At 35.3% G+C, this 11,724-nt stretch overlaps 1 protein-coding gene across 1 annotated transcript in view; it reads left to right on the top strand.

Annotated features, from left to right (window-relative positions):
- The window catches only part of LOC118737552 (cathepsin L1-like), a gene marked incomplete in the record, with an annotated part of 35,750 nt that overhangs the window by 3,303 nt on the left and 20,723 nt on the right, over positions 1-11,724 (top strand). The window contains 1 exon segment of the mRNA XM_036468128.1: positions 750-1,347. Within this exon segment, the coding sequence (XP_036324021.1) occupies positions 750-1,347 (598 nt within the window).

Here is an 11,724-nt window from a genome sequence, read left to right as displayed (position 1 = left end):
CAGCAGGGATCGAACCTGCGAATTCGATGTTCAAAGTCAGAAGCGTTTTCATAAAAAACTTATTGTCGCAGATCTGTCCAAAATGGAAAGAGTTCAGAAAAGAAAAAATTATCCAGAACTGTCAAAAATGGAACCTGTTCAGAACTAGTTCGAAAGTTCTGCAGAGGTGGCAATTTCCACTTCGTAGAACAACGCCATGTAAAAGGAGACAGTTGAAAGCATTGCGTTGGGATAGATCGAGAACCAGAACTGCCTATTAAAGAGTTTTGCGCTAATTCTGAAAAAGCGCAATTTACTGCCGGGTAGCTCAGCGAGAAGACCTCCGACTCAAGCATCGTTGGTCGCGAGTTCAAATCGCGATGAAGGCAGTTGTGAGTTTTCAAATTTAAAGAGTTTAAATTGTTGCGTGTATCTGTAACAGGAAAGAAAAAACGAAAAAAATATCCAAAATACGAATCTTAAAAACGGTTCCTTATAAAAAACTGTCCAAAACGGAACCGGTAAAAAACTGGTTCCAAAGTAATGCACTGGGCGTCAATTGACACCGCCAATGACATCGCCGTATAAAACTGGATAGTTGAAAGCGTTGCTTGGGTATTGAGCTAGAACTACGACTGTCGACAAAAAGTCTAATTCTACGCTAGTTCAGAGCTAGTCAGATTTTCTGCAGGGCACCTGTCTCAACCGTGCTCCATAGATTATATCGATAAATGTTCTCAAACTTTCTTCTTTTCTCTCTTCTTTTGTAGATCTTTGCGGGGCTGCTTGGGCTTTTACCACTACTGGCGCATTGGAGGGACAATATTTTCGCAAAACCTCTAAACTTATTTCACTTTCAGAGCAAAATCTAATAGACTGCACCATTCCCTACGGTAATAAGGGCTGTCGAGGTGGCACCAAAGAACGCAGCTTTTTGTATGTGCGCGACAATGGAGGTATTAACTCAGCCGCCGTGTATCCATATCGTGCGCAATTAGGACCTGAGTGTTTGTTCGATGTGTCTGCGATTGTGACGAAGAGCAAAGGATTTGTTAAACTAATGCCAAACGATGAAAATGCTCTAAAGGCTGCTGCAGCCACGGTGGGCCCAATTGCAGTTAAGGTTAATGCGAAATGTTTTCGTAAGAAATTCTATAGGCAAGGTATTTTCGATGATGAGGCATGTAAAGAGCACAAATCGAATCACGCGATGCTTCTTGTGGGCTATGGACGAGACAATGTTACGAATAAAGACTATTGGATATTGAAAAATTCATGGGGTCACAGTTGGGGTATGGATGGTTATATGAAAATACCGCGGCATGTCAATTATGGAGGTATCGCAATGCGTGCGAGTTACCCGTTGATTTAAATGTACATTGCAAATTCGCATGTATGTATGTATTTAAAAAAAATAAATAATATATCATCGAAAATAATCAATTTTATTAAAAAAGATGCTTATTGTCTCGGCTATCCAGAATGAAGTAGCTAATCTTTATATTACCTACATATGTATATATGTATGTACATATGTAATTACATTTTTTAAATTATTTGTGTAGGTGGAAGTTTTTTTTTTTAAATGTTCCTACAAGAAAAGGACATTTTAGACTGGCCGATTCTCAATACACTCAAATACTCATAAAAAACGCTGCAAAAATTTCGCCACAATTTTAAGGCAGTAAAACAGAGACCTTAAGTTAACATCAGTCGACGCCATATGATGAAAAGGGATGCAAAATCACATATACACAAAGGAACTGGTCAGATTGTTCATATTTATATTTATTTTTTCATTACACAATAGCGAGGCACAAATAAATATCACAGCTAAACGAACAAACATATAAACTTAGTTTTGGCCTCTAGATTACGATGTCGTTTCAGAAAATCCGCACCACGTTAAAATTTTGAGATATTTAGGAGGGAAGTTTTAGAGCTCTGACGGTGAAATTTTCGTCGCTTTTAACACAGTGCTCAGGTTTTGAACTTTTTTTCTGGGCAAAGGTTCTGATAGCTGATCTTAGTTAATTGGGATCTTCTTAATTCAATGGCATCCCACGTTTTGCGAAATTAGCTCCAGTTTTTGAGATATCGGTGCTTGAAAATTTGCTTTAATTTTAACTTTTTTTTAATGATTCCCTCAGTTTTAAAGTTTTTTTAATAAAAATTTGTACATGACGGTTTTTCGATACTACCTTAACTATTTCTGAAAATCATCGAAATCGGTTCACTATAATATATAGCTCCCATACAACTGATCGTTCAGATATGTGGTTTTACGTTGTAATTCATATTTTATTTCATAATGGCACATTTTTGCATATTTTGACAGTTTCTATTGCACGAATGGGTTTTTAATACCTTTTGTGCTGTGAATGCTGTGGTTTGTTGAAGTCAAAGTGACTGGGTAATGCTTTCCAATAGGTGACGGTCCATACTGCGTCATATATTGACATAAGTTGGCACGACAAACAACACAAACGAACACAATTTACCTACAGTTTAATAGATTACTTTCCATCTAGATAAATATTTACTTTTCCCTACACAAAATTTATTATTTATATACACTTAGGTCTCTTTTTATGCGGTACATGCATTCCTCAGAATGCCGCACAAAAAAATTCACATAAAAAGTTCTTTACTTTCATACAAAAGCAGGGGATGCACTTCAGCATTTTAAAAAACCAGAACCGCATATATTCAGAAATTGCATGTATTAAATTAAAAAAAAAAATTCCAAAAAACCGCATAAAAGAATCCAGTGAGGCATTATTAAGCAAAAAAACTTTTCACTTCAACACTTATTATTCCATGTAAAACTAAACATTAATAAAGGAAATAAAATTTTGTCTGTATTTTAACCAAAAAAATACTACAATAAATACATGAATTATGTAAGAATACAAAGACAAATTATTAATCAGAAGCATTGTCTCTTACACACTGAAAAAAAGTAACAAAAACTCTCAAAAACGCAAAATCGCTACTGCGAAAAAATAGTTTGAAAAACCGCATAAAAAAGGCGCATAAAAAGAGACCTAAGTTAATCTTAAATTTTTTTTTGTGCTATTCATGCTACTCTCCATAGCTGAGTGGTAAGAGATACTCTATAAGACCAAGGTTCTACGCCAGGTGAGAGAAACATCGCAAAAAGGTTTTCGTAATAGCGGTCACGACCTATAGTAGCTCTGATCCAGTACTCCATGAACTTACAGGATTTTACACGAACTTGCAGGAAGTTGCAGAAAAAATGCTCCCGTACTCCGAAATCCTCCAAAATCCTGTAAATGAGAGCGACTTTTGGAGAGTTGTGTAGAGAATGAAGTTGCAAGATTTTAACCGAACTTTTTCTTCTGGTAAAATCATGAAAAGTGTCAAGCAATCACAGGTTGACGTTTTTACAGGAAAAATGGTTTTTTTGTTCCCGTACTTTTTGTTGTTACTCACTTTTTACTCTCACTTCAGAGAGTAATTTTTCTGTTTGACAGTTTTACAGGACTTTTCAGGAAAAGTATTGGATCAGAGCTAGTATATACTACTACCATGACAAAGCTTCTCGAAATAATCATTTGCCGTCCGGAGGCGGAGTAAAAACACGCAAACGACAAGAAGAAAAGCTCAGCCAAACACTTGGCAAAAATGTAAGCGCCGAATTGTAATACCCTCAACTCCGCAGGCAAACCTTCGAAGTTATTTCTTGTCATAAGAAACTATTTGCTGTTTGTTAGTAGCGTACAGAAGCCCAAATGTTTTATTTATTAATTTTAGGAATCCAAGTTCCTCTGGCATGCCTATGCACACAATTATCAAATATGCAAGAAGAAAAAAACGACGAAATCCGCTAAAATGAGCAACGGATGCATGTATAAACTTCTGTACTAATTTCTTTCAAAAAATCATATATATCCACCATACCTCCTGGAAATGATATCTTAGTAATTTCAGCAGCCATTACTCAAGGTTTTGTATGTGCCGCAATTCATGCAGGAATTAATTTTACTTATTAAAGCCAGCCGCTAGACGTAAACTGTGCATTAAAAGGGGAGTTTTCAGCAGAGCATGTCTAATTTGTTCTAAAGTTTTGAAAACATCTGGTGTTTCTCTGACTATTATGTATGTTTTTATTATCAATTGTTTTAAGTTGCATTTTTCCTGCATTCATCATTTGCTACGCGACCGTTTAGGTGTTTATATTTTTTTAAACCTACAATTCTAAAGCGTAGAAAACTATCAATATAATGCGCATGCATTAGGGTGGTCCAAAAAGAGTAAAGTCGGAATTTTAATGCCTTCAGCCCCTAGGATTGTTCTATATCGAAAAAAGTATACCCCTATTTATTTTTTTTCCGATCAAAAAATATTGATTTTCAAGAATTCTATACCATTTCTACGAAAAGTTGTTTTTTCCCATACAAAATACATAGAAGACTTTGAGCGCCTTGAGCGACCTCTAATTTTTTTTTGATTTCAGAATAAAAAAAACGTTTCCTTTTTTCGGTATAGAAGTGGGTGAGGCATAAACAATCCGCATTTACATTTTCACATGCATTTTTGGACCACCCTAGTACACATATATAGATAAATAAACATCCTCATTAATAGCAGCTGTCCGTTTTGCTGAATGCGCTCCAGACAAATATGCATATTTGCAGATAGATGTTCAGGTAAACATTTGCCTGTGTACATATTCGTTGCAATAAGTATAATGGAAGGTTTTTTATCATACGAAAAACTCGCATTTGAAAATCAATATACAAGGAGCTCAAGATTTCGCTATATATATCGCGAGAATTCAATACATTTCATAGTTAATTCTCAAGATGTTCGCAAAACGAGTTATCAGCGCACTATTCGCCTTCCAAGTTATTGCTGGCGTGGTTTCACAATCAACGGCAGCCGCAAGTGGCACAAGTGACGTTTGGTTGGATGTAGATGACTACATCCGTGAAAATCGTCGTCAGTACAATGCGACTCTCAAAGATTATCTGGATCAAATAAATAACGTCAAGAACAGCCTGGAAGATCAATTGAAAGTGTTGGACAAAGAAAAGGTGCTGCTGTTGAATACAATACAGGAAACGAATGAATTTATCGATCCATTGGAGGTACTCAGCTTGCCTACCCGATATTGCGTAAAACAGTACCGTGAAGAAATTCCATACGCTACTACTGTAAAGTCTTATATTGACAGCTGCATCAGCACCGCTCGTAACTATGTGAGCAGTATTGTCAGCTCACCTAATAGTTATTATAACTTGTTATCGAATTACTACAATAACGACTTGAAAAATGGTTTGAATAATTGTGTTAAGACACACAGCGATCTTAATTCTTTGAATTACACACTTTGTGTCACATCAGTGGTAAGTAGACGTGGGGCTGATATCATATGCACCAGGATAACTATAATGTTTCTTTTTAGATTTCTAAAGCTAACACCTACACCATTTCCAATCGTAAGAACTTTGCCACAGCAATAACATCGTCAATTTTCAGTGTAAATAATTATGTCAATACAGCTGTGAACTGCCTGTACTCTCAATACAATCCTGGATTGAAATCGATCGGAGCAGCCTCTCGCCTCATTCATAATTGCCTCAATGGATATCTGGAAAACGACTCCCAAAACAATAACAACAATGTTACCATCTACGACGGATGTCCGAATGTGATCTACATGCAATTAGAGGATCTGGATTCAAATAATACTACTGTAGGAAATCAGTTGCGAGCTAGAAGCCTGACTTGTCTGGAAATAAGATTTGTTTAAATAAATACACAAAAAAAATCATACATACACAAGCATCTCGAAATGAAGCCATAAAAAAGAACGAAGGGAAATGTACAAATCTATCTAACTTCTTAGCAGATATCCTATAATAATGTTGTCTTGAAATAAAGTGAGCTTAAATGAGTAGTCGACTTGCAAACAGCGTTATGTGATTTTATAATAGTAAGCCATAAATTAAACAAGTAAGAAAGTCTAAGTTCGGGCGGAGCCGAACATTAAATACCCGGCGCAAGTATTAAATATACGTTTTTCACCTTTCCGAAAGCTACCGCTACATGGTAAGCCGGGGTGTATCAATTTTGAGTAAATTAGCGTCCTTAAATTTCGAAATATTGAAGTTTCAAGCATTTCTGAAATTTACCGTTATATGAAAAGCGGCCGTAATTTTAGTCCGATTTCAATAATTTTCAACGCTTTGCTTCTGTGTGGCAAGTACAAGAGTTTGGTACAAATTGGTAGAACCGTTACCGATATACATATATGTGATCATAAGTGGGCGGTACCACGCCCGTTTTCAAAATTTTACCATAAGCGTATTTCTTGGCAAAGAATTGTTGCAAGCGTCAATTTTGAATAAATTAGCTTTAATATTTACTGATTTATCGAAGATTTTGTATTTCTCTAAATTACCGTTATATGGGATGTGGGCGTGGTTATTGTCCGATTTTAAAAATTTTCGGCCATTTAGTATGCCAACATCTGTGCCAAGTTTGGAAGAAATCGGTGCACCGGTTACCAAGGTATACACATGTAACCATAAGTGGGCGTGGCCCATTTTCCAAAAATTTATAATATTCTTATTTTTCGTCTGAAAATTATTGTAAATATCAATTTTGAATGAATTATCTTCAGTAGTTACTAAAATATCGCAGTTTTCGTATTTCTGGAAATTACCGTTATATGGGAGGTGGGCGTGGTTACAGTCCGATTTCGCCCATTTTCAATACCATCCGTCCTACGCCAGAAAGAAGTGTACGTACCAAGTTTCGTTAAGATATCTCAATTTTTACTCGAGTTATCGTGTGCACAGACGGACGGACGGACGGACAGACAGTCACCGCTTAATCGATTTCTCTTTTCATTCTGATCATTTATGTATACATTTGTCTATATCTATCTCGATTCGTTTTGCCTGTTACAAACAACCGTTATGTGAACAAAGTTATAATACCCTTGTGCACAAGTGCGCTCGGGTATAAAAACGTCTACAACAGCAAGTAAAATCCAAATTGTATCTTTTTTTATTATCTGAATATTTGGATAAACTTGAGCCTAATAACATTAAAAAAACAAAATGGCAGTATGGTAGTTTTTGCAAACTTTATATATAAGAAATTAATATAGCGAGTTTTGAAACAGTAAATTTTACATAGCTAGCTTTTTTTAGCTTTTCGCGTTTTCTCTTCCATCTTCCATGAAGATTGGTCTACTTCTTTTTTACGACGTCTTCAACTAGGCACCGAAACTACCACGTTTTCTTGCAGTTTTTTCTAAGTTCATCAGAAAATTTAGACTTTTGAACTTGTATAAATACGTACAATAAATATTATAGCGACTTTTGAAAGTTTATCACAGCGCACGGCAGTGCGCGCGAGTGACGAAAGCAGCCACAGTAGCATGCTGAAATTACTCGCTTATATATACACGAAGTGTGTCCAGAAAATGTATTCAAGCTTCATAAACGATTAACCGGATTCTTAAAAATTAGGCTAAAGTGTTGCGAAACAAAAAACGTGTTTTTGCTTTTGCCGGTTTAAGGGGGGCATGTGGATACACCCAACTTATTTAGTGTTATTCTATAGGCCAGTACCTTTCAAACGATTCCTTATATATTATGTTCCGGCTACTAGTTGGAAAGATATAGAGGTAAATGTGTTTTGGTTCGTCTCTCCACTACGAGATGCTTTGGTATGTATTTATGTGGCGTCTGTACGTACCTTCATTTAATTTCTTTCAAACTTTCAGGAATTAAAGTACAAAAAAATACCAAGAAGGTTTTGTTCCACGATGTCTTGAATCGAAAAAAGGCAATTTTTTAAACTACCACTGAGGCCGCACAACTCAGTCCATGTCATTGATGTGGATATCAGTAGAAGGGTCTTCAAACTAGCTATCTAACGCTATCTTTTGTTTATTGTTTTGTTTATAAATTATAAATATGTCATAACGTTATCGCCTGAAAACTAAAAATCGGGCTGCTGAAAATAGAGATTTCGGGAATTTTATAAAAATAAACTACGAGGCAATCAGGCGAATAAAGTTGCTAATTGTATCCAAAGTTGGTACCAAGTTGATACGTTTTTATCATTTCTCATATTTTTTTTTTTTTTTTTCGAATACAAAGGATATGCTCATTCTTTTTCGCTTTATTCCGTATTCGAAAAATTAAATATTTTAATGGACACATCGATTTGAATACATAATTTAGATTTAGATAATAGTTTTAGCAATTCATTTGAGAAAAATAAAACATTTAGATTATTGTTTGTATTTTCGTCGATTTTAAATTTGCTACTCCAAAATAATTGATATCAAATAAAACATCTCTTTGAGGTAAAATTTTCGAATGACGAAAGCTGAACTAGAAACACTAAATTTACGATATAAATTTCGTGACGAAGATTATACGCATTTTCAACTGCCTTTGAAACGTACGGAAAATCATTTTGTATTTATTCGGAACGTTGCGAAATTCTGCTGCGAAATTCTACTGCTAGAAACACAAAATAAAAAACAGAACTTTTGCAACGATTCGTATGAATAAAAAATGCGTATAATTTTCGTCACGAAATTGATATCATAGATTTTATGTTTCTAGTTCAGCTTTCGTCACTAAAAAATTTTACCTCAAAGAGGTGTTTTATTTGATATTACTCACACGCCATATCGTAGATGGTCGTGCTCGTAGATACTCATACGTGGCGTATGAGTAACATTTTCCACGTTAAAGTTTGAATTTTTCATTCGCAGTGCAAACTTAAAATAAAAATATCTTGGCGAGATGAACTGATCTAGATAAATGGATTATCGAGTTGGTTGTAAATGGACAAGGATAGAATATGCAGGCAATATGTATATATGTATGTACATTAGAGTGACCATAGCGTTGTATGAAATATTTTATTAAAAGTCGTGAATTTAATGGTTTTCGCATGAGGTTGGGAATGCATGAAATCTTTCAGAATGCGTGCGTGTAACTTTTACACCATAGAAAATGACAAAATTGAGCATGGTGTGCGAAATTTGCACATTTCGAAAAAATGAAACGTTCTCGTATGCTCCCAGCTTTTTTTTTTTACCAAAAAGTCTATAAAATTACTTTTCCAATGAACAATAGAAGTCTGAAATCAGCTAAAAAATTAAGAAACCCTTTCTCCATTTCAAACATTTTCGAATTACAGGCTTAGACTTAATGAAATAAGTGAACAAATTTGGTAGAAATCGATTAAACCCTTTGTAGTCATAAAGTGGGCGGAGCCACGTTCAATTCCTAAAAGTCTATAACAGTATTATTTATTATTAAGAGATTGTTGTAAGTATATACTTGGAGTAAATTAGCGTCGGAAGTTATTGAAATTTTGGAGTTTTCGTATTTCTGAAATTTACCGTTATATGGGAAGCGGGTGTAATTTTAGACCGATTTGAATACTTTTCAATGAATTGTTTTCCGTAACAAGGATTGTTAAGTTCGCCAAGTTTGGCAGAAATTGATAAATCGGTTTTCGAGACACACGTTGTGGTCATTAGCGGGCGGCCCCACGCCCATTATCCAAAAATTTATAATCAATAACTTTTGAGTGAATTTCAAGCAAATGCGCTTTGAATTCAAATTGGCAGAGGTTGATTCTCACTCGGAAGTGAATTGTAGAACCTGCTTGAAAAAATCTAATTTTCAGCTAAGTATTCGATATTCGAACCCGGACCCTTCTTTTTTGTGGCATTTGCTTCCATATAACGAATAAGCACAATTTATTTTTTAGCCGACTTCCGATTTTTATTTTTTTTTTATGCGGTAACATAACTTAGGACCACGTCAACCGATTTCGATAATTCTTTTTGCATCGGAAAGGTAGTGTCAGAGGTGGTGCCATACTGATCTGGTTTAGATCCGATCATTAGATCATGAAATATATATATATATTTTTTTTTAAGTCGTTTTTTTTCCTAAAAATTACTTGTATATGGAAGAAATCCGCAACACCTTCGGCGAAAAAAATCAACGGTAATTTTTAGCTGTGTTTTTTTACGCGCATATACATCTACACTTAACGTGTAAAAAAAACAGAATCATCGACAATTTCCATTTCAAAACAAGTAATTTTGATTTTATCGACAACTATTCATAAGCGCACACAAAATTTGTCGCTTAGAGCTCCATACAATTTTTAAGGGCAGAAACGTATGCATGTAAAAAAAAACATGCCTATTATTAGAATAAAATAGAACGAGCTATAAAACTGCGTACTCAAAAAATTTCTAACATTTCTGAGAAAAAGTTTGAAATTTGTGTGCAAATTGGTTAAATTTTTTTGTAGTTGTCTAAAAGGTTGAAATGCGGGTGCTATTGTATTGACCGATACCGATTCTGTCGAAAAAAAACTTCGAATGAAAAAGACAAATCGAAGTTTAGTCACTGCATAACAGGTTGTGCGAACTTTCTAATTTTCGTTGAATTTCGAAGACTGTCGTCGTTCTAACCGTACAATTTACTCATAAAGCGCGTTGCTTAAAGCGGAGTCGTATTAAACGGATGTACTTTTATAGTAATTTGTATAAAAACTAAACTGGAGGTTGCCTTTACGTCGCTTTAAGCCGTCGGTCGTTAAATGCGGAGTCGTTATAAACGGATTCTACTATATATAGATTTAGATATTTCTGATTGCGTTACTGGTATACAATTTTAATGTGTATTTAAGCTCACTTTATTTCAAGAAAAGACCATTAAAAGAAAAAAACTAAAACGAAACTAAAAGCTAGATATGTACATTTCCCTTCGTCCTTTTTGCGGTTCCATTTCGAGATATTTGCAAAGATGTGTGTTAGTCTGTTGATTTACACAAATCTTAGTACCACACAATCCAAGTTTCCTTTATGCACTTTATTTGATATAGAATTATCTTTGAAATCCAGATCCTCTAACGGCATGTCGATCACATACGGACATCCGTTGGAGATGGTGGCATTGTTGTTGTTGTTTTGGGAGTCATTTTCCAAATACCCATTAAGGCAATCACGAATGAGGCGAGTGGCTGCTCCGATCGATGTCAAGCCAGGATTGTAATGAGAATATAGACAGTTCACAGCAGTATTGATATAACTATTTAAACTGCAAATTGAGGACGTTATTGCTGTGGCAAAATTCTTACGATTGGAGATGGTATAGGTGTTAACTTTAGAAATCTAAAAAGAAACATTATAGTTATCCTGGTGCATATGATATCAGGCCCACGTCTACTTACCACTGATGTGACGCAAAGTGTGTAATTCAAAGAATTAAGATCGCTGTGTGTCTTAACACAATTATTCAAACCATTTTTCAAGTCATAATTGTAGTAATTCGACAACAAATTATAATAACTACTGGGTCCGTTGACAATACTGCTCACAGAGTTACGGGCGATGCTGATGCAGCTCTCAATATTAGACTTGACAGTTGTAGCGTATGGAATTTCTCCGCGGTACTGTTTTACGCAATACCTCGAAGGCGCACTGAGCGCCTCCAATGGATCGATCAATTCATTCGTTTCCTGTATTGTATTCAACAGCAGCACTTTTTCTTTGTCCAACACTTTCAACTGATCTTCCAGGCTGTTCTTGACGTTATTTATTTGATCCAGATAATCTTTGAGAGTCGTATTGTACTGATGACGGTTTTCACGGATGTAGTCATCTACATCTAACCAAACGCCATTTGTGCCACTTACGGCTGCCGTGGATTGTGAAAC

This window comes from Rhagoletis pomonella, unplaced genomic scaffold (assembly GCF_013731165.1).
Source record: "Rhagoletis pomonella isolate Grant_MI unplaced genomic scaffold, Rhpom_1.0 Rhpom_scaffold_00004, whole genome shotgun sequence".
Classification (NCBI taxonomy): Eukaryota; Metazoa; Arthropoda; class Insecta; order Diptera; family Tephritidae; genus Rhagoletis; species Rhagoletis pomonella.
Note: the sequence above shows the minus strand (reverse complement) of the source record. Positions and strands in the feature narration are given on the sequence as shown.